Source organism: Arvicola amphibius, chromosome 5 (genome assembly GCF_903992535.2).
Source record: "Arvicola amphibius chromosome 5, mArvAmp1.2, whole genome shotgun sequence".
In the NCBI taxonomy this organism is placed as follows: Eukaryota; Metazoa; Chordata; class Mammalia; order Rodentia; family Cricetidae; genus Arvicola; species Arvicola amphibius.
In genome coordinates, this window is record NC_052051.1 from 43,075,041 (window position 1) to 43,098,695 (window position 23,655).

Here is a 23,655-nt window from a genome sequence, read left to right on the forward strand (position 1 = left end):
CCCAGCACTCAGGAGGTAGAGGGATCTGTGACCAGATCTCTGTGAGTTCAAGTCCAGCTGGTCTACAGAGAGAGTTCAAGTCCAGTCTGGTCCACAAAAAGTTCCAAAACCAACCAAACAACAGCAAACACTGCTGTGGGGGTAGGGAGGGGCTTGCTGGTTAGGAGCACTGGCTGCTCTGGTGGAGGACAGTTTGATTCCCAGCATCCACATGGTGACTCACAACCGTCTGTAATTCCAGTTCTGGGGAACCCAAAACCCTCTTCTGATCTCTGAGGGCACCAGGCATGCACATAGTGTACATACATATATGCAGACAAAACATTCATACATATAAAATAAAAACTAAAAAAAATACCCTAAAACCACATAGACACACAAATCTGCCAGGTATGGCGGCTCATGCCTGTAATCCCTGTACTTGGGGGTCTGAAGCAGGAAGACTGCTGTGACTTTAAGGCCAGCTTGAACTATGGGGGTCTGAAGCAGGAAGACTGCTGTGACTTTAAGGCCAGCTTGAACTATGTAGGGAGATCCCATCCAAACACAACAGGGCTGCCCGGGAGATAAATGAAGCCTCGTGACCTGTGTTGGATCCCCAGAACCCACAGAGTCCTGTAAGTCGTCTCTGACCTCCACATGCACATCGTGCCCCACACGTATAAATAGCATATTTTAAAAGCCAAAACACACACACACACACACAAAAAAAAAAAAACCCAAAACAACAAAAGAACTCACTTGGGCTGGGGACACAGCTCAGTGACACAGTGCCTGCCTAGCATACATAAGACCTTGGATTTAATTCCAAGCAACACAACACACACAAAGAACAAAACCAGACTAACTTCATCACAAACGCCATAACTATCATACATACATCCAAGTAAAGACCTCTCTCCCAAATCTAGCGGAAGTAATTCTATAATAGAAAAACATACTTAAGATATATTCCTGGACAGCTTATTGTCTGAACCCATTTCTACCTTTTAAGAGGCACAAACTCTTTCTTCGTTTTCTTTCTTTCCTTCCAAGCACAAGTTCTATTCCTTTTGTCCTTTTCCTCTCTGTCGGTTGTTTCTGTGGTGCTGGGGATCAAAGCCAGGATTGAACGCACGCGCTAGGCAAGCGCTGAACCTCCGAGCTGTACTCCCAGTAGCCTTGGAAGCACATGGTCTGAGCTTGCGCTAAGGGAACTTGAGGGGTACCTTTCCAACGTTGTTAAAATACTCCCTGGAATCAGGACTTAGACAATCAAGGACATTCTACAGAAACAGCACAGGAGAACTGGGGCGCATGTTACCTCCAGAAGTCAGGAATGTGTATCACACTTCCAAATTTCATTTTGTTGTTGTTGGTTTTTCAAGACAGGGTCTCACTATGTAGGTTTGGCTGTCCTGGACCAATTTAATTAAAAAATGCAGTGACATCACTGTGCCAATTTTAAATCATAATTCAACATAACCAACATGGGCAAGAATTGTCCACAGCCCAACACAGTAGGGCACACAAAGCGAAGGCAAGGATGAGGGCCAGCCCTGCAGAGAGCTCCAGCTGAAGTGGTACATGCTGTCCTGTCACAAGGCCACCAGCAAATGATTTTCAGATTAATGTGATCACAAATGAAACAATTCAAGGAAGGAAAAAGTAAAGGATTGAAGGCCAGGCACTTCCTATCAACTACAAAAACCAAGTCTTAAAGACACATTTATCATCTTGGTGGAGAGAGTAGGGACAGAAGGCTGGCAGACATCACTGCCACCATGCTGTACTTTCCCAACCCTTGATTCCTCAGTTCACACCTACTGGACACACAGAAACAAAAACTCATATACAAGGAAGAAATATTGGTGTCTTGGCCGATGGGCACGCCACCATGCAGCAAGATGGCTGAAATCAACTTTCCTGTCACTCTGCAATGACGGGGTAACTCTGTGTCTATGCCCAGAAGCAGGCAAGAGTACCTGGGAGCCAGCATGGTGGCTCATGCCTATAACCCAGCACTCAGGAGGTACAGGCAGGAGGATTACAGCAAATTCAAGGCCAGCTTTGGCTACAAAGTGAATGACAGAACAGCTAGTACTACAGAAGTGAGACTTTGTCTCCAAAGCCAGTAGAAAACCCCAAAGCCCCTGGAATAACACTATCATGCTACTTCTATCAAAATTCCTCCATTGGGAGCTGGAGAGGTGGCTCAGAGGTTAAAAGTACTGGCTGTTCATCCAGAGGATGCAGGTTTGATTCCCAACAGCCACAGAGAGTCACAAACAAGTCAAACACCCTCTTCTGGCCTTCCTGGACAATGCAAACATACAGAGCATCCAGACACATAAATAATAGTAATAATAATAACCAACAATTCTACTGCTTGGTTTATTTGAAGCTAAACATAATTCTTTCATAAATTTGGAGGTGCTTTGTTAAAACTGATGTCTGATTCATAAGGTTAGACACAGAAGCAAAAATTACAGATAATAGCAATGCTTCTCAACTTCCAGTGGGGTTATATCCTAATAAATGCACTCACTGTAATTTGGAAGCATCATAAATCACAAGTGCACTCAATGCCTCTAACCCACTAGACATGCTGAATCAGCAACACAATATGCTGCGGGACATGGGTGTGTCCAGCAGGACTGGCTGGGCCCCACCACTCACTGCCACTGGCCAACATCACAGCGGACTACATACCACTAACACTGGGAAGATCCAAATCCCAGACCCCAAGCACGATTTCTACTGAATGTGAGCCGGTTTCGCACCACTGCAAATCTGAAAAACGTCAAGCAGCGGGTTAAGCTGAAGATTTGTGGTTAAAAATGAGGACTGCTTGCCAGCCACCTAGAGAATGGGACACACGTGGGAGGGACGTGCACACATTCATGAGGGAGGAAGGAAGCACAAGGCAGGCATCCGTGTATCAAAGACCACTGCTCTCACCACAGTGACCAAATAACTAGCAGAAGCAATGAAGGCAGGACAGGTTTAACTTGGCTTCCTATTGTAGACAGTACTGTCTACCATGGCGGGGAAGATACTTTTGTCCTGAGATTTTTGATTACACTCTGTAAAGATATGCCACTGTGATTGGTTTAATAAAAAGCTAAGTGGCCAATAGCTAGGCAGGAAGTATAGGTGAGACTTCTGGACAGAGAGAGCTCTGAGAAGAAGGCAGAGTTGCCAGCTGATACAGAGGGAGCAAGATATACAGGAGGAGGAAAGGTAAAAGCCATAAGTCACATGGCAACACGCAGATGAAGAGAAATGGGTTAATTTGATTTATAAAGACCTAGTGGGATAAGCCTAAACTATAGGCTGAACTTTTATAATTCATAATAAGTCTCCATGTTGTTTGTTGTGAGCTGGCAGCCCAAAGAAAAATCCAGCTGCACACTTTGGCCAAGGCGGGTCAGTCTGTGGTGGAGCTTACAGAGGTGGCTTATGACACAGCATACCAGAGAGAGCTCGGGGTGAAGTGGGGCAGGCTGTAAGTCTTTCAGCCAGGGAGGCCCTACACCCCAAAGATCCCAAACCTCCCAAAACAGCGCCACCAGCTGGGCTGGACCAAGTGTTAAAACATAGGAACCTGTGGGTGACATTGCACGTCAAAACTGTTACAAGAGAGTGTCACCTGAGAGTTTAGTGGTGTGGGGGTTGAGCGTGTCATCTCTCACCCACTGCATCCAACTCCACCTCACAGCGCTACGTTAGGAAATGCACACAGAAATGAGGAGTAAAGAGAGGTTAAGAACTAGGCAAAAAGTAAAAAAGCCCTTAAAACAGTGATTCTCAACTTTCCTAAGGCTGCGACCCTTTAATACAGTTCCTCAAGTTGTAGTGTGCCCCACCATAAAATTATTTTTGCCGCTACTTTATAACTGTGATTTTGCTACTGTTATGAATTGTAATGTAAATGTCTGTGTTTTCTGATGGTCTTAGGTGACCCCTGTGAAAGAGTCGTTTGACACCCCCCCATGGGTTGCAATCCACAGGTTGAGAACCACTGCCCTAAAACCTCAGCAGCCACAGTTCCTCCCACTCAGAGAGGAATGAAGGTCACCAGGTCCAGCCACCAGTCTACCATAGTAAAATCACCTCTGTTTGATTACAAATTTGACAGAAGTTCAAACATTTATATTCCTGTTTTGCCTGCCCCAAACAGTTTTCTTTTACCCTTCCAAAAATACTGACAGCCACGCATGGTAATGTATGGAATCTCAACACGGAGGGGACTGAGGCAGGGGGATGGAGTTTGAAGTCAGTCAGGGCTCTATAGTAAGTTCAAGGCCAGCCTGGGTGATACAGTGAACCAGCTTTAGAAAGGAAAATGTATACACTTGCCCAGCACCACCGAAGTGGAGGCAGTAAAATCAAGAGTTCAAGCCCAGCTGGGCACGGTGGCAAACATCCCAGAGGCAGAGGCAGGTGGATCTCTGTAAGTTCGAGGTCAGCCTGGTCTGCATAGCAATTTACAGGATAGCCAGAACTACAAAAGAGAGAAACCCTGTCAAAAGATAGCTCAAGTTCAAGGCCATCCTTGGCTACTTAGTGAATTCAAGGCCAGCCTGAGCTATGTGGGACTTGGTATAGGACGAGAGAGACAAATACACACATTTCTTTCTTTTCTCTCTTTGTGTGTGTGAGGTCTGTGAGGGTGAGCGTGCAAGGTCTGTGAGGGTGAGCGTGCAAGGTCTGTGAAGGTAAGTATGCAAGGCCTGTGAGCATGAGTGTGCGAGGTCTGTGAGCGTGAACATGCACTTGCAGTAGCTGGAGGAGGATGGTGCATGTTTTCTGTCACTCTGTGTGTATGAGGTCTGTGAGGGTGAGCGTGCAAGGTCTGTGAGCGTGAGCGTGCACTTGGAGTGGCTGGAGGAGGATGGTGAGTGTTTTCTGTCACTTTGTGTGTGAGGTCTGTGAGGGTGAGCGTGCAAGGTCTGTGAGCGTGAGCGTGCACTTGCAGCGGCTGGAGGAGGTTGGCGGGTGTTTTCTCTCTGACTTGTTCCCTGCAGACAGAATCTGGAGCTTGCTGTTTTGGTCACTGTGGCAGGCCAGTAAGCCCAGGGGTCCTCCTACCTCTGGCTCCTACAACCCTGGGGTCACTGGTGAGTGTGACCACGATCTGCTTTTACAGGGGTGCTGGGCTCAAGCTCTGCTCTCCACAGCCCTTCCTCAGCCCATTCTTTGTTTTAGTGTTTCAAGATAGTCCTGCTGTGCAGCCCAGACTGGCCTTGAATTCAAAAGGAAATGGAAGCTGTAACTTTAAGAATTCTGAGATGGGGTTGGAGAGATGGCTCAGTGGTTAAGAACATGTACGGCTCTCGCAGAGGACCTGAGTTCAGTTCCCAGCACCCAACCTCCTGTAACTCCAGCTCCGGGGGGTCCCATGGCCTCTTCTGGACCCCACACATATACATAATGACACTGGGAACAGTAAGACAAATTAGCTTCTCAGGCTTTAGCCTAAGACCCCATCTCAAAAAATGAATCTCCTCAAAATGTTTAATTTTACTTCTAGTAGACAGCTTCTACAAAGAATACGTGAGAGGGGAGAGCTGTGTAGCTTACTGGGAGAGCTCTTGCCTCAAATGTGCAGGTCCTGAGTTCAATCCCCAGTGTGGTGTGTGTGTGTATGTGTGTGTGTGTGTGTGTGTGTGGCGGGGGGGGGGGAAGGGAGGAAGGGAGAGGACGACGAAGACAGCAGAGAATGTGGGTTTGACTCACTAAGTGCTGCCCCCCCACTGAACTATGTGGGCAGCAACCACAAGAGGGCAGTAGAGTAACACACAGTGCCAAGTCCAGGCACCGGTGTACGTATTACTGACTAAACACTGGGGACTAAGTGCCGCCAATCCCACCCACACTGGTCTCCTAAAGCGGCAGTGGCCTTGTTCAGTCCACAACGTCTTCAACTTTGGACTCTCACCGCGCTTTACTAAATTTCTGTAATCGTCACTTTCCCAAACAATCTTTGTGAAATCCCAACGTGGTGACTCATACTTGCTTGCAATCCCAACACAGGAGGCAGGGGGATCACAAGTTCGAAGCCAGCTGGAGATACAGAGCAAGCCCATATCTCGAAAAATAAAATGTTAGGAAAAAGTGAGAAAGAGAGACCCTGGGAAGCCAACTATCTAACATGCTGGAAGAAACGGGTGCATGCGTGTTCTCAGCATTTCCTTATGTTTGCCACTCAAAAGACCCAGAGTGCTAGGATGTGATAGAAACGGTTATCTTAGGGAAAACAGGGGAGATCATTCAGTCGTGAAAGTGCCTGCCATGAAAAACAAAGATGTTTTCCGAAAGTGAAGATTAGAGAATTAGAGTTAAGCACGCTGTGGGTACAAAGTCGAAGCGGTGAGGAAGTGTGGGTCCTTGGATCCCACATAGGAAGGTGTGGATTTTTAACTATTTATTTATTTATATATTTATTTCTGAGACAGAACCTAATAATAATTTACACCAGGCTGGCCCTGAAATCAGGGATCCATCTGCCTCAGACTCCCACATGCTCATACATGGCCACACTGAGGGTTCTCAGCAGACCTATGAAGGCCCCAACAGCTGGAGAGCACAGTCATGTGGACGGGAGATGCAAAAGTAGGCCTGTGTTTATTCTGTAGGACAGCAAAATAGTCAAGAGCTTGTCCTCGTGCAGCAACTGGACTGACAAACAGGGTCACACCGCCTAGGACGGACAGAGCGGGCTGGTGGAGGGGGAGGTGCTACACCAGGGTCTTAAAGGAGGAATCACATTTGTGTATTTGTGTTTGTATGTGTCTGCCTCTGTGTGTGTGTGTGTGTGGGTGTGGGTGTTGTAAATGTTTGTGCTGTGTCTGTGTGTATATATGTCTTGCATGTGTGTGCCTGTGTGTATGTAAGTGGATGTTTGTGTGTATTGTGGTGTTTGTGTGTATGTCTGCCTGTATACACATATACCTGTGTATATGTATGTGGTATGTTTGTGTGTGAAAAGAAAAAAGAAAAACAATCTTTAGATGTATTCTTAAGTCTATAATTTTAAGGACTCTTATTAGGAAATACTTGCTGAATTAAGAAACAATTCCTGGGGCAGAAAGATGGTTCAGTGGGTAGAGGCCTTGCAGAGAACCCACTGTAGGTAACTCACAACCATCTATTATCTCAGATCCAGGGGAATCGAATCTGACACCTTTGACCTCCACAGGCACACACTCACATATACATACCCACAGTTAGACAAACACACATATTTTAAAATGTAAAAATAAACCTTAAAAATAAAGAAATGACTGAACAATCCCCTTAAGGCATGGTGGCCTAAAGCCTATAATCCCAGAATTTGGGAGGCTGAGAAGACAGGATTTGAGCTCAAGACAATTGTAAGCAACACAGTGAAATGATGTCTCAAAGAAACAGCCCAGCAGGGCATGAGACTTTAAGCCCAGCACTTAGAGACAAATCTGTGTGCTCGAAGCCAGCCAAGCCTATATAGTGAGTTCTCAGACAGCCAGGGTTACACAGTGAGATTGTCTCGAAGTGAATAAATAAATAAACTCTCTCCTAGGGACATACACAGATCAGATTCTACTCTGTAACATCCTTAAAGCTGTTCCATTTCCTATTGTGCTCTTACTGTTTTGATATTTTATTTTGTTTAATGTATTAATTATATTTATTTATGGAGTTGGTTCTCTCCTCACACTGTGTGGGTTTCTGGGATTGAATTCAAGTCATCAGATCTAACCACAAGCAACTTTACCTGTGGGAACATCTCACTATATATCCCAAGCTGGCCTCTGTTGTGGAATGTTACTTTAACTATGTAAAGGTGTGTTGCTGCATTTGTTTAACTATGTAAAGATGTGCTGCTGTTTCACCTTGCCTGCCAAAGGCACCTGATTGGTCTAATAAAAAGCTGAATGGCTAATGGCTATGCAGAAGAGGGATAGGTGGGGCTGGTGGGCAGAGAGAATAAGTAGGGGGAGGAATCTAGACTTGAGAGGATAGCAGAGAACAAGGAAGAAAGAGACGAAGAAAGCCTGGAGCCAGCCTGCCAGACACGGAAGAAGCAGGAAAGCAGCACATACAGGATGAAAGAAGCCGGGCGGTGGTGGCGCACGTCTTTAATCCCAGCACTCGGGAGGCAGAGGCAGGCGGATCTCTGTGAGTTCGAGACCAGCCTGGTCTACAAGAGCTAGTTCCAGGACAGGGAAACCCTGTCTCGAAAAACCAAAAAAAAAAAAAAAAAAAAAAAAAAGAAAAGAAAAAAGAAAAAGAAAAAAGAGAGAAAGGTAAAAAGCCCCAAAGAAAAACATAAACGAAGAGAAACAGGTTAAATTAAGTTATAAGAGCTAATGGGACAAATACAAACTAAGGCCATGCAATCATAACTAATTATAATAAGTCTCCATGTCTGTAAATGTCATGATTTGAGAGCTGGCTGGTGCCCCAAAAGAAAGCCAGCTACAGGCCTTGAACTCACTATGTAGTTCAAACTAGTCTCAAAATCTTCAGGAAAGAAGAGGATGTGGGATCCCCTAGAACTGGAGTTAGAGACGGTTACAAACTGCCATATGGGTGCTGGGATCCAACCCACATCTTTAGAAGGGCACCCGATGCTCCGAACCACTGAGCCATCTCTCCAGCCCTTATTTCTTTTAAATCTTAACAAATTTCATGTATTCAGTCCAGCAGCCTGAACTGAGAGTCTTCTAAAAACCAGGCGCTGCCTGAGAATCTGCTCACGGGTCAAGGCCTAAGCTGGCAGACAGCAGCTGCAGACAGTTACTGTGTGGCGACCGCCAGTCAAGCACAGGGAGCCCAGAAGTGAATACAAAAGCATTTACCCTGACAGACAGAGCTCCAGGATGCTGGATTCCGTAGCATGTCGTCAGCAGTGTTCAAACACTCCAGGAAGGACACTGGCTGAACAGCCCAGTGGTGACATCTGCCTAAAATACAAAGGCCTGGGCTGGAACCCGGGCACCAAAGGGCAGCTGCACTGGACAAAGGGCCAACGGTCCTGGATGCAGGGAAGAAAATGTCTTCTGGGCAAAAGAAGGGTTTCACTCATTCCAGCCAACAGCTGGAATCCAAACTCCTACCTAACATGACACTGAACTAACCGGGAAGGCAATGTCTTCCCCACGGCTGGTCTTCAGGTAGTGCTTCTTCCACAGAGCAGAACTAGGAAAGAAAGGTGTGTCTGTCTGTCTGTCTCTTTGTCTGTGTGTGTGTCTCAAGTGAGGCAGGAGGCATGGCTGGCCCCTGAGAAGTACTGATTGATACTGGAGGGCAGTCAGCAGAAGGAGCTGGGAAGGGTCACAGCCCTCACTCAGACCTCGTGTTTGCATTTCTTTAAAGTCCTGCCTTTGAACTTGGCCTGACCCAGATCTGAGTCTCAGCTTTCCAGCACTCTTTAAACAAAATCTCAACACCAGCCTCTCCAAGGTTGTTTCCTCAGGGGTAACATGGAGGTCAGAACAGTTTTTACTTCTTTGGGGGTGGTGCTAAGAAGGAACAGTACTGTTCTAAAAGGGACAAGACACTGGGGTGCACAGTATTAGAGCACTTGCTTAGCATACTGGACACCCTGGATTTGCTGCCCAACAGCAAGAGCAACAACAAAAACAACACACACACACACACACACATACAGACGCTCACAGACACATACATGTATATCAACACCTATGACACAGCTCCTACAGAGTAGGTGTCCAATAAGGGACAGATGTTCACTGCCTTCCCTTACTGCCTGTGGTGAATTAGGTGCAGTATCGGTTGACTACAGCAGTCAAGTCTTTCCTTGCACTGGAGGAAGACAGAGCTGAACAAGTCCTGAACATAAGCTCACTTGCAGGAGCCAGTGAGGAAAGCGACTGAGTCAGCAGGTGGTTGACTCTGCCCACTGGCTCTGCATCTAAGCGCCCTGCAGCCCTGTCTGATGGCAGGAGCCCTGCTTGTTTTTCAGATCTGCTGAGATTTCCTTTTTAGACTGTTAGCCCTCACAGAGAGCACTGGAATTCAAAGGTGAAGACCAGAGGAGGCCATCACTCATGGCAGCAGCATCCCCGAGCTCTTCAAGATGGTTAAAACCATCACCCCCTCCGGTGACTAACATGAGCTGCCATTCGGAACTCAAATACACAGCTCTACAAAGGGTCTTACTGTGTAGCCCTGGCTGGCCAGAAGCTGCTATGTAGGCTAGGTGGACCTTGAACTCACAGAGATCTGCCTGCCTCTGCTGGGATTAAAGGCATGTACCACCATGCCTGGCTTTTGGTATATTTTAAAATGGGACAAGGAATTGACTGTTAAAGTCATTTGCAAGATGGCCAATCAGGAAACAGTTTCCAGGTTGCTGGTGACTTTGGTGGTTTTGCATCCTGAGAGTCAGCTTTCCCATGTGGGAATGAGATTAGGTGGGCTGGGTGGTTTTCAAACTCCATTTGGCCCTGGAAAACTCTTCAGATGAGTGCATGCCTGAAGACCCACAGTATAAGTGAACAGAAGCATGCATCATGGGAGGCTAGCATACCATCCCTTCCAAGTCTCAGCCTGGAGTCACCGAAGAATGTCCACAGCACTTTTGACAACTACCAGCTCTGTAACCCCAGCACTCAGGAGGCTAAGGCAGTAAGATGAGGTGTTTGAGGCCAGTCTGGGCCACATAGTGAGATGATAGCTCATAAACGCAAAAATAAGGGAAGGAAAAGAGGGAGGGAGGGAGCCAGAGCAGCAGACCAGGAGCCCCAGCAGTCTGTAACCCCATGGCCCTCAACCACAATGCCCGCCCCCAGTCAGAAACCATAGCTGCCTTCTACCAGTAGAGGGCAGAGCTCAGGATCCTGTTCCGGAACTGAACCTCCCTTCTAGTTGGCTAAATTGGCAAGGGGAGGGAGGGATGGGGGTGGGCATGAGTGAGCCAACACTGGAATATACTGCTGTGCAAAACAACAAATGTATCAAGTAAAAGCCAGGCCGTGTGATGGAAACACCACTTTGTTTCCAGTCCTGTCTCAGAGAATCAGTTCACGATCACTGCCTTATGCTTCCCTTTCCTTGTTGTATCCTGGAGAGTACGGGAGAGGGAGGGGAGAGGGAGAGGGAGGGAAGGAGGGGTGTTATTAGCCAGTATGTTAGATATTGCTTATATCTTCATCAAAATAATTCTTTGACATCATTTGCATGTCTACCATACAGCCTGACTCTTAAAAGAGAAATGACACAGGATTGTGCGTGTGTGCGCACAAGCACTGCACACGCTTGCACTTGCCCATGCGTGCACCTGTGTAGGCCAAAGGCTGGCATCTACTGTCTTCCTTAATTGTTCTCTACTTAAGTTTTTAAAGTCGTATTTTATGTTTCACAGTGTGTGCAGTGTGCGGGGTGGGGGTGGGGGTGTCGGTTCGTTCATCCAAGTGCAAGTGCACAGCGCTAGACAAGGGTGTCAGATCCCTTGGGGCTGGGGTGACTGTGAGTAAGAGCTGCCTGACACGGGTGCTGGGAATAGACCTTGGGTGCATGCTTCTAACTCATGACCCCTCTCCTCCAGCCCCTCCCACCTTATCTTGAGAGTCTGAACCTGGAAACTCACCATCTAGACTACCGCGGCTGGCAAGTGAGACCCCAGGATTGGCCTGTCTTGATCCCCTCCACAGCCTGTTTTCACACACGTGCCGTGTACCCAAGAACTCAGGCCTTCAAGCTTGCTTGGCCAGTACTTTACCCCCTGAGCCACCTCTCAGTCCCAAACCTAAAATTTTACAATTATTATGTAACTTCTATGAAGTACTGACTGTAAGGGTTTTTAATTGTTCCATTATGGGAAGAGAATTTTATAGAATTACAAAGAGATCCCATGTGATTTCTAAACAGGATAAAGCATATTTACCTATTCTTCAATATTAAATTATGTGGCTACCTTTGAAGACTGGGATGTTGACAGACTCCCCTGACCTCCTATCTCCCCCCAAAAACCTCAAAGGACATTCAAGCGCTGGTAAAGTTTATAGCCACCTGCCAGCTCGGGCCTTTAATCATCAAAGACTCATTGTGCTTAGCACTAGGCTTGCTGTCTGCCTTCCAGCTCCCAGCACTGTTCTCAGACAAAAGTTCTAGTCTGAGGAAAGTGCCAAGATTTCCTCCGCCTGTCCTGCCACGTCTAAACAACTGCAGAGAAAGCCTCTGTTCTGCTTTAGAACGCACTGCGGGTATCTGCAGGACAAGGCTCCGTGGGCCCTGGGAAGATACGCTACAGGACCTACCTGACTACCAAGCCCTAAGAGAACACAGAGGACTGTGCCCTACGAAACCTCGTGACCTTGCCTTTGAGATATTTAGTGGAGACAATTCATCAGTTACCATGGCTCTTTGCATCTTCATATCTATGTTTCCCTGTATTCCTACAGCCGGGACAACAAGTAACTAACAGGCAAGGAGTTTGAGTCCATTGCCACGTGCGAGGTTGGGGAGGGGGTGGGTGGATCCCTGTTCAACAGCTCGTGGAGCGAATAGGAGTTGATCAAGGACAGAGACCACCCGAAGAGGGAACCGGGCAGCTAAGGCTCTAAGACTTGGCTCAGCCTGAAAACAGGAGTCCAGGATTATAAAATAGCCCCAGGGATCTGTGCTCAGAGGCTGAGAACCTCTACAGCCTTGCACTGCTGCTGAATCGGTTATTTTGAACAAACCACACAGCCACTAGATTACAGGAGAGCTTGGGGCCACTGCCAGGGTTGAGGACGGACAATCTTAGAGAGACTCACACACTAGGATGGAAATGTGTCCCAGGAAGACCTTCTTGGCAGCACTGAGTCTTCTGCTTTATCTACCGGGATAGGCATGGGGCAGAGTTTCATGACCCTATGCCTGTGTGAGGCAATGGTTGTTTATTTCAACAGCACTTCCTGAGAAGTGGCTAACTGGTAACCTCAGGACAGACACACAGCTATTAATGCAGATGACAGCCCAGCCTATCCTGCCTTTGTAGACCAGACGGGAACAAAAGAAACTTTTGAGGTTTTTCTGGCTTACTCCTGGGATTCTTATAACACATTAGTTTCTTAGAAAGTGCTCTAAAGACTCGTGCCTCTGCCTCTAAGCCTCCTCCAGGGCATGAACAGTGGTACACGACGAGACACACCCAGTGAGGGCTCCTAGACATGACCATGGGCCTCTGGGCCAGAGTAGGCTTCATCCCATGGGTAGATGAGGTGGTGGCCAGTGCCTGGGGAAGAGGAACAATCAAGGGACGAAGAAATGAAAAGGGCCAGCATCCTGGCTCTGTGGGTTCCTGCGACAGGTGGGTTTGGAGAAGCAACAGCTTGGGCTCATTCTCCACTGTGTATGGACTCAGGACACCTGGAGCTCTGGGGAAATCTAAGGTTTGATTCATGTACATGGCACAGCAGTAAATTCACACACCAGTGAAAACCCCAATGTACTACTGGTAATCTACCAGCTTGGGATTTAGCAGCAGGTTCACTAATTAGAAGAGCTGTGGTCCAGAATCAGGGGCATCTACCTGGCCTGACTCTTTTGTGGCCATGACAAGCCCCATCATGCATCAACTCTGCTTCTCCCTGATGTTTGGCAGAACTCGGTGCGAACAGAGAAAGGCTGGAAGGAAACTAGGACTGCAACTCCAGGGCAAACACAGCTTCCGGCCTCTGAAATCCACACTTCAATATGGCCGGTGGAGAGTCCTTATGAAATGAATTCATATCAAAGCAGAGCGCAGGTTTTCTGGGACTACACACAAAACAGTGGTTTTGCACATAGACAGTTTTGATGATAGGTCTCAGGGAACTTTATAGAAGGAGGCTTTGTTAAAGTTAAAAAGTTACCAGCTTTACTTTCAAATGTCCGCCAGAAGACGCACGGTGTCAATCATCTATCTAGGTTTGAAGCAGAAGCTTCACCATCAAGCAGGGTCATGACCTCTCAGCAGGTTGTGAAATGTGAAGTGGCCGAAGTGCCAGTCCCACTCCAGGATGCCCCTGTGATGTTGCAGGCTAGCCTGTGCTGTAACTGAGACCTTGTCTCAAATGAACAAGCAAACAACATAGAACAGAAAGCGTGAAGCCGGTCCTCTCTGGCCTGCCACTCTTCCAGGGGTTAGAACTGTGACTCCCCCATCCCCGGCCTTGGATAAGCCACCTGTGCTCTGCCTACCCCATGAGCTCATGTCTGGGCTTTGGTGAATGCCTACTGGCTTACCTGTTGCAGGTGGATGCCACTGCCTGGAGTGGCTGCCCTGCGCCATTACTATATACTCTACTCTTTTGCCAACTCCTGCCTGGATTTCAACTAGAGATGTTGTGGACAGTTACTTCAATGGAATTCTAACGCAGCTTTAATTTTCGGGTGTTGGATTGAACTGGGGGCCTCGGGCATGCCAGGGAAGTGCTGTAACACTGAGCCCTCAGCTCATGACCAGACTTTCATGGTCAGCTCCTGGATCCTATCCAATTTAATAGCTAGGGAGGCCAGCTACTAAGTTCACTCTCAGCCCTCCATCCCGAGCCCCCACCATCCCTGCCAGCTGTATAAGGCTGACTCTATTTGGAGTCAAGGACGAGCGGCAGGAAAAGAGTCAAGTGCTCCTTACTGAGTGTGCACTGGGGCCACAGGCCACTGCAGAGCTACCCCAGGGACTGCCCAGTTGGAATAGTCCTCGGAAGAGGAATTTCCCTACTGTACGGACAGGAAGCACACAAACCAACATGGCTGCATCTGGGCTAGAACAGCAGCTCTGGGGACAGCACTGGAGATCAACGCAAAGGCAAGCCTGCCTGGATCTGAGCAGACAACGGTCCAGAATTGTCAGAGCAGGTGAAACTGTGGGCACGAATCTGCTGCAGGGCTACAGGGAGGAAAACCCCAACTACGACTGCCTACAAACTTGCAGTGACAGGAGGGCAAACAGGTCAACAAGTAAATATGGAAAACAGGCTCTTGCATCCAAACTATGCGTGGCTAGGCATCGAAGTATGTGCCTGTAATGCCAGCACTCAGAAGACAGAGTGAGGACCAGGAGTTCAAGACTAGTCTTCACTGCATGAGACTCTATGGAGCCAGGGGTGGTGGCACACGCCTTTAATTCCAGTACTCAGAAGACACAGAGAGACAGCTGGGTCTCTGTGACTTCAAAGTTAGAATAAGCCAGCCTGGTTTACCTAGCAAGCTCAGGTCAGCAACTGGTACATTTAAACTTTGAATCCAGGTTTGTAGACTATAGATTAGATAATTAATAGGCAAGAGATGGGCTTTCCAGCTGGGCTTTCCAGCTCAGTAATTAAATTACCATTAGCCTTAAAATATCAACTTTGCTCTTTCAAAGTTATTGACAACAGGTATGGCTACAAACAAGAGATCCTGACCTAGGGTGTGGTGACTTGGTGTTCTGGGCATTAAGATGGCCCATAGAGATGGATCCGCTCCACCCTGACCATAGGTCAGAAAATTCAAGCATACTTCTGCTTCTTTTTTTGAAATAGGAGGTTTGACTTAGGAAGTCACACCCTGCAGGATACTTGGTCTTGGGTGGGTTCACTACCCCAAAATCAAATACTTTGCTCAGGAATTAATGGCTGATGTCTCAAGTATTGGAGCAGTAACTGCTCTTTGTGTCATGTTAAAGCAGTCTTTTGCTTCTTCCCCCCTTTTGTATTGGGGTATAAAAGTGTATGAAAAATCAATGTGGGGGAACTCAGAACTCGAAAATCAGCATTCAGGATTCACTGAGTTGCCCTCCCATGACTATCCTGTGTCTCTGTGTTTCCTTCTTATCTCTGTTTCTTCTGCCTAACATTTCTAATCCTCACATCCCTACTCTGGAACATATGAACCCACCATAGCTGCACCGTGGCAGAAGTCACCCCAAAAAGGTAGCTCTATCATCCTCATCACCCACAGCACACAGTGCTCACACTTCTGTTTTCTGCGGTCTTGAAAGAGCAAAGCACAGTTCCACCCTCCTTGTCAAACCGAGTGTTCCTCTTGTCTCCTAGCACTTCTGGACAGAGATCAGAACGGGGCCAGGAAGGAATATCAAAGATCTGCTTCCCTTTCTGGTCCTCTTTGTCAATGGCTTGCCCCAAACTCTGATCTCCCTGAGGGAAGGACCAGAGGCGTTCACCTCTGCATCCCCAGTTCCTATATACCATCACTCTGGGAGATTTCTTTGAAGTCCTTCTCCACAGTGTTGCTGGGTAAAGTGTCTTTCTACGTGAGGTAAAAACTTACTCCTAAGTGGAGAAACAGAACTACCACATGCCTGTGTCTCCTCTGCTAGTTGTTAAAGTCAGTTCGATTCAAACTCTGCTTATTACCTGGATCAGCAGTTGAAGAACAAGGGAAAGAATGGGATTCCAGAGAACTCAGAGACTTGCTGCTGGCGCCCTGGCTGGCTGCTGGGGCTGCTTCAGGACCTCTGAAGTCACTCGCTGTTGGGAGATCCAAGGAATAGCTCTCCACTGACTGGCTGCTGGGTGTGTCAGCTTGGGATTCCATAGGCCTGCAAGGGAAAGCAAAGCAGTTCAACATCACAGGCTGCGCGCAGCAGGAGCTGCCCTAGATTACAACCTGGGGAGTCCTGGAGACCAGCCACTCTCTTCCCCTAAGACACGGTGTTTCCTTTCCTTCCCTGTCACCCAGTGTTTGGACACCAAGTTCCTTTGACTGTAAAACAATACACTTTCACTTGAGGAAAAATCAGTCCAAATTTCAGCTAGGACCTAGGTTGGCAAACATCTGTCATTCCAAAACTCGGGAGGCTGACATAGGAGGATTACACGTTTGAGGGTAGCCTGGGTTAACCAGCAACACGGTCTCAAAACAAGCAAATCGTAACATCAATAGTAACATATATTATAAATGTAATTGCAGCTGTGAAAGGAGACCACATGCTAGCACTGGGATGTCCAATCATACTCTTCTCTGGTGAGGTTCTGTGTGGAACAAGAACTCAACTGCAACAAGAATATCTGGGGTTTTAGTTTTTGGGTCTTAGGGGGTTTCTGGGGTTTTCGTTGTTCTTTCTTTTCTTTCTTTCTTTTTTGACAAAATCTCACACTGTAGCCCGGTGTGCCCTGGCACTCACTGTGTAGCCCAGGATGGCCTGGAAACAATCCTGCCTCGGCCTCCCAGGTGCTGGGATCACAGTCTGAGCTACAACACTTGCCAGCCTAGACAAACTTAGAGACCCTGACTGAAAATAAATTAAATTAAATTAAACCAAGGGATGGGGAGAAGTGGGAAGAAGAAGAACCAGGTTAGACTCATAATCAGCAGGGGCATTGGGAGTTTCAAATGAGCATGAAGGATCACTTATGCTAAGTGTGATCGCTCAATAATCCCAGCACTCAGGAGGCTGAGGATTGCTACAAGTTTGACCAGCCTCTATAGTCTGAGACCTTATCTCAAAAATCAGACAGACAAACCATCACCAACATAGGGTGATTTGTACACTGAGGAATGCCACGTGGTCTTCACTGGATGGGCACAGAGCCCTCTTACTCTGCTCTCAACTCCAGGAAGGACAGGAAAGGCCTAGCTTCTGTCAGCATCTTGGATACAAAAACTCTCTAGGTGGGCTCTGATGTCCTCAGGGGTAATTTGCTGGATGAAACACTGGAAAAATTCTTGTTTAAAATCAGGGTCAGCAGGTGAGAGCACTGGCTGTACTTCCAGAGGAACTGGGTTCAATTCCCAGCCCCTGTATAATGGCCTACAAAACTGAAACCATTTCTAACTCCAGTTCCAGGGGATCTGACACCTACCTCTGGACTCTGAGGTCAGAGCATGAATGTGGTACACAGACACACATGCAGACATACACATAAAAATAAATTTTAAACACCCATATACAAAAAAATTAATAATAATAAAATTAAAAAACAAACCAAGAAAACCTTAGCACTTCCCTTCCTGGCTCTTGAACCTGTGGGATGCTGGTTCTCCACATGAAGTGCTTTGCAGTATGCCCACTCCTGCCCTCCTCTCTCATGAGCTCACGGCCATGTACCTGGTGTTAGGGTTGTCACAAGCCATCCAAAGGTTGTGTGTGCACCCTTATGCTTGTACACTTAGTAACTGGAAAACAGATGGGCTGACAGGATGGGAGCCTGCTCAATAGTGGCTGCAGGCAATCCCATGAGCCACAGACATTCACACCCTGCAGTACTCTACGTAAGGGAGAAGGGCTGTATGAGATAGGCCAGGGTCCTATGAGTCAAGAATAAGGGGGAGATTAAGAACACAGTTAAACTTTAATCCCAGCACTCGGAGGCAGAGGCAGGTGGTTCTCTGTGAGTTTGAAGCCAGTCTAGTCTACAAAACAAGTTGCAGGATAGCCTGTTAGACAGAGAAACTCTGTCTCAAAAGAAAGAGAGAGAGAGAAAGAGAGAGAGAGAGAGAGAGAGAGAGAGAGAGAGAGAGAGAGAGAGAGAGAGAGAGCACAGTTAAAGCTGGGCAATGGTGATGTGTGCCTTCAATCCCAGCATTTGGGAGGCAGAGGTGGATCTCTGTGAGTTCAAAAGCAGCTCTGTCTACAGAGTTAGTTCTAGAACAGCCGGGGCTACACAGAGAACCCCTGTCTTGAAAAACTGAAAAAAAAAAACTGGAAGAAAAACAAAACAAAACAAAAAGAACTAAAAGGAGACCAGACCTTAATAACCGAATGAATAGAGACGTGTTAAGAAGGACCTGAACGTCAATTAGAAGAGACAGTTGGATGCCACAGCTGTGTTACCAAGGGAGTAGAGAGAACACAAGGAATAGCTTTGGAAGAAAGGATTATTTCAAATCAAGGAACACCACACAGCTATTAAAATGATAGAACTAACGAAAAAGAATAAAATAGTAGAACTCGAAAGATCTCAAAGACATATATTTAATAGAAGAGGCAATTTCATGAGCAGTGTAATACGGATAGTTTACCTTTGTCAAGTATATAGTACATGGGACTCCCATGCTGCTCCCACTGACTGAGCCAGTGTGAAGGCCCCCGCCTCCTGAGTCTTAGCAGCCCCAGTGCTCATCAGGCAAAGACAGCAAGTGTACAAGCAAACCAACACCGACGCCTGGCAAGGACACCCAGTCACAGGCTGCGGACTCTCGCCCAGACAGAGGATCAGCCAAAGTATCAGCTGATCGTTCCTAAAAGGAGTGGAAAGATAAGTTCCCCCAAAACAGAACATCCCGTCTCTCGGTCTCTCTGCAGGTCATACTGACAGCTGAGCAAGCCTGGAGCTTCAGCAGGGACCTCTGCATGGCACCTCTGGCTTCGCTTTGGTGCAGGAGGCTTGTGGAAGGGAGGGAAAATGTCACAGATGCGAACAGTATATTCTGCCTGCCTTCAAAGAACAGCAAACTGATGGCACTAATGAAAGGAATAACTGCTGTGGTATTTTTGCTTTGTGTTTTGAATCACTTACACTAAATGCTCACAATTCCAAGCTGAGCACTGTGCCAAAACAAAGTAAAAAACAACCCTGCGGAAGGCAGAACCCTTGGCACTATAAAATAAGCATATGCACATCTGCTTCTAAATACACTGTCCGAGAGTCAGCGAATGTGTGCAGAGAATGCAGTGGGACAGAGGAAAGCCAGGATTGAGCCCGATCCTCGTTACACCAGATGTGTGCCTTACCACTAAACTATACTCCTAGCCCTACAGAATGAACTTACATAGTTTCTCTTCTGAAAAAAAGAAAGAGAGAAAAAGACAGCACAAGAACAACATCAACATTAACACCACTAAAAAACCACAACCCTGAGCCGGGTGGTGGTGGCACAGGCCTTTAATCCCAGCACTCAGGAGGCAGAGGCAGGTGGATCTCTGTGAGTTTGAGGCCAGCCTGGTCTACAAAGCAAGTTCTAGGACAGCTAGGACTGTTACACAGAGAAACCCTGTCTTGAAAAACAAACAAACAAAAAGAAATGTAAAGAGAAAGAGAAACAAAGGAAGGAAGGAAGGAAGGAAGGAAGGAAGGAAGGAAGGAAGGAAGGAAGGAAGGAAGGAAGGAAGGAAGGAAAGAAAGAAAGAAAGAAAGGCAGGCAGACTATAGCCCTGTATCACAAACACATGTACAGGAGTCCCTACAGAACATCAACAGTGTACACGAAGGATATGGCTCTAGAGACTGGAGGTACAGCTCCCACAGTCCTCCACTACACACACACACACACACACACACACACACACACACACATACACACACAATGGAAGGGAATGACTATATTTTAGGACTAGATGGAACTAACACCTGAAATTTTATTTATTTTTTTGGTTGCTTGGGTTAGACAGTTTCATGTATCTGAAGCTGACTGAACTTGCTGATTGCTGAGGATGAGGCTGAACTTCTGACTCTCCTATTTCTACCTCTGACATGTTGGGGTTACAGGTGAATGTCTGGTTTGTGTGTAGTGGGGAGCAAATCCAAGGCTTTGTTGATGATAAGCGAGCACTCTGCTAATTCTACTAAGGGAACTACATCCTCAGCCTCCAGAGTTATTTTAACCTCTGCCAATCCATCTGCACATTATTAATAGAATAAATGACATGCTCTCAACTACACATGCAAACTTTTGACAAATACTATTACTCAAAAAGTTAGGAATAGAAAACCTCTTCTTCAACCTTATAAAGGGTAGTTCTGAAAATCCATAGTAAGGATGGTCATTAAGGCCGACTAAACATTTTCATCTTGAAATCAGGAGCAAAGCACGAATGTCTACGCTTGTCATTTCTGGTCAGTGTTGTGCTGGAAGTTTTAGAGAGCACAACTGACAAGAAAATGAAATGAAAGGTGTCCGGATTGGAAAGAGCCGTAAAATTATCCCCATTAACAGGACTCAGGGGTAGGGGAGGCGGCTTGGTGGTAAAGCATTGTCTAGCAAGTTCCAGGCTCTGGGTTCAGTCCTCAGGGCAAAAATCAAACAAGCCCAGAAGACATGATCTTACTCAGAAAACCTTAAGGACTCTACAAAATAAATTAAAAAATAAACCACTTACACGAGATTGCTAGATTCAGGACCAACATGCACACAATCACTTGTATTAAGGCACATTAGTAATCCACAACCTCAAAGGTGAATTAGAACCCATTTTCATTTATAAAAGCACAGAAATCAAACAGGGCTGTATTAAGTAAGCTCAAGATGTAAACTAAAGCAAAGGAAAACATTCTGGGTTCATGCATCAGAAGCTAGTGTCTTAAAATCGTATTATTCACCAGGGGTTGTGGCACATGCCTTTAATCCTAGCAGAGACAGGCCCATCTCTGAGTTTGAAACCAGGTGATCTACACAGCGAGTTCCTGTCCAGCCAAGGCTACATACATAATGAGACCCTGTCCTGAAATGAAATAAAACAAAATAAGATTAAATAAAATAAAAATGATGCTCCTAGTTCCTAAACTAACCTAAAGGAAGAAAAAAACCAAAACAACCACAAACCAAACCAACCAACCAAACAAACAAACAAAAAGAGAAATCAGTACAAGCCAGATGGATACCAGTGTCTGGGGGCACACAAGCAGGAGGGCCTTGAATTCAGGGCCATCCTGGACTGTGTAGCAAGACACTGTCTCAAAAGGCCAAACAAGAGAAACCTCTAAAGTAAGGAAGACCATAGTGCTGGCACAAAGGCAGCGAAAGAGAATAGCTAGCCCCGAAGTAAAACCACACTGATGGGCAGTCGGTGGAGTACTTTGGAAAATAGTAGTTAAGAAGGTCCTGACCATTAGAAAAATAAAAATATGCAATAGGATTCAATACAGTTATGCATTTTTGGCATTAAAGAAATGCAATTCTCTAAAGTCCCAACAACAAGCCTTACAAATCCCTGGCCAAAGAAGCTAGTCACATACTGTTTGATTCCGTTTATACAGCATGCAAATTAGACAACCATAGAGACTGACAGCGTTCTGGTCACTGGACTGGGGTTGGGGCAGGTGGCTCCCAGGTTCAGGACTATGTTCCTCAGAAGTTTTCTTTGGGGTGATGAACAGTCCAAGGTTGTGATGATAATTGCACAGTACCGCTAAGGTACAAAACGGACTGTAGTTTATAGTTTGGACTTTATGAAAATTAAATTACTAATATCGTTGTTTAAAATTAGAATAGACCCGGCCTTTAATCCCAGCAGAGGCAGAAAGACCTGGAAATTCCAGGTCATCCTGATCTACATAGTGAATTTCAGGACAGCCAGGACTATGTAGAAAGAGACACTGTCTCAAAAAAGCAAAACCAACAAAACAACAATAATTGGAACTAGTCCTGATCCCGACATCTAAATTCCAGCGCAGGTAAGAAGGGTGCAGTGGGCAGGGCTTGGGCGGAGGGGCCGGGGCAGGTGCCGGGGAAAACCCGTGGAATAAAGTGTCGCGAGAGCCGCTCCTCCCTTCCCTGCTCCTTTCCCTAGGCGCTCCGGAAAGGAGAAAAGCAGCAGAGATTCCTCCTCCAGGCCCCGTGTCACTCACCCCACAACGAGAGCCCGGAACCGGAAACGCCGGCTCCATCTTCGTTCTGGGAAAAGCGAGGTTTAAAAGGAAGTAGTGTTTGCGGAGGTCAGAAAAGGGCAAAGCAAGGCAGCTGCGGCCATCTTAACTGAGGGCGTTTGCCTGGCCTTTGCAGCAGGCAAGTCGTCTGTAAGTTCGTTTGGCGGGCATCAAAGGAACTAGAATTCTGTTAGCATGAAAAATGTCTTCTAAAGAGGATAAGAAGGAAGAAAACCGGCCTTGGAAGTCCACTCTGACCCCCATTCTTGGGGAGGAGGTTGAGTGAGGCCAGACGATCATAAACTCTTAAGGCCAACAAAATTTTCTCAAACAGGATGAAAGAAAATATTTTAATATTGTTGCATGGATTCTATTTGGGCTAGAATTTCTGAGCCACACAAAAAGACAAGAAGGGAACTGACTATTGAAAGATAAAATTTGAGGGGCTGAAGACATGGCTTAAGTCACAGAGCATGCAAATTCTTCTTGTCTGGGGCAGCACAAAGTTTAATAGAAATGGGTTAATTTATAAGAGCTAACCAAAAAGAAACCTAAGCTATTGACTGAGTTTTCATGATTAATAAGTCTGTCATCGCTGGGGAGCAGACAGTCAGACTACAGACTTTTTTTTTTTTTTTTTTTTTTTTTTTTTTGTATCCCAGATAGAGAGGACAATGCCAGACCAAGGAAACTATTACCTCCAAGTCCAGATTGGGACCAACTATTTCATGGGTGCTGTGTTACTTACAGGAGTGACTCGAGTACCGCCCATCGTCGCGTAGGTGATGACGTATGAGGGCTGTTAGTGGCGTCTTCTACAAAAGCCGCAGGCAGCTATGTTACAGAAAACTCTCCTATCCCGACACTGGGGGAAGTCCCTCAAAAGTCTTGTAAGTTTCTTGTGGGTTCATGGATTTTCTGAGCCTCCACTCTCCCTCCAATCATGAGGAAATACTGCAGTCTAGAGGAAACAGCTTCCCTGCAGTGTTTATTAGCTTCTGGTTTGTTTGCTTGCTTGGGTGCTGGGGTTCTTGCTTACCAGGGGCTCTGCAGGTTAGGCAAGTGCTCTGCCCCTGAACTGCATTGCCAATCCTTGGGGCTTTTTGTTTGTTTGTTTGTTTATCTAGCTTAATAAAATGTCAGTCTAATAGCTGGCAATTCTTAAGTA

The 23,655-nt window shown here is 46.5% G+C and overlaps 1 protein-coding gene across 4 annotated transcripts in view; it reads right to left on the reverse strand.

Moving 5' to 3' along the window:
- Positions 1–22,585, reverse strand: part of Shld1 (shieldin complex subunit 1) — a 67,037-nt gene extending 44,452 nt beyond the window's left edge. Inside the window, exons 1-2 of one of the 4 annotated variants that reach the window (XM_038332067.1) lie at positions 22,470–22,585; positions 16,317–16,501 (exon numbers count right to left, since the gene is read on the reverse strand). In XM_038332067.1, the coding sequence (XP_038187995.1) occupies positions 16,317–16,497 (181 nt within the window). In that variant the 5' untranslated portion in view covers positions 16,498–16,501; positions 22,470–22,585. The other 3 variants (XM_038332069.1, XM_038332070.1, XM_038332068.1) reach the window with 3 other exon arrangements.
- Between the last annotated feature and the right edge of the window lie 1,070 nt (positions 22,586–23,655).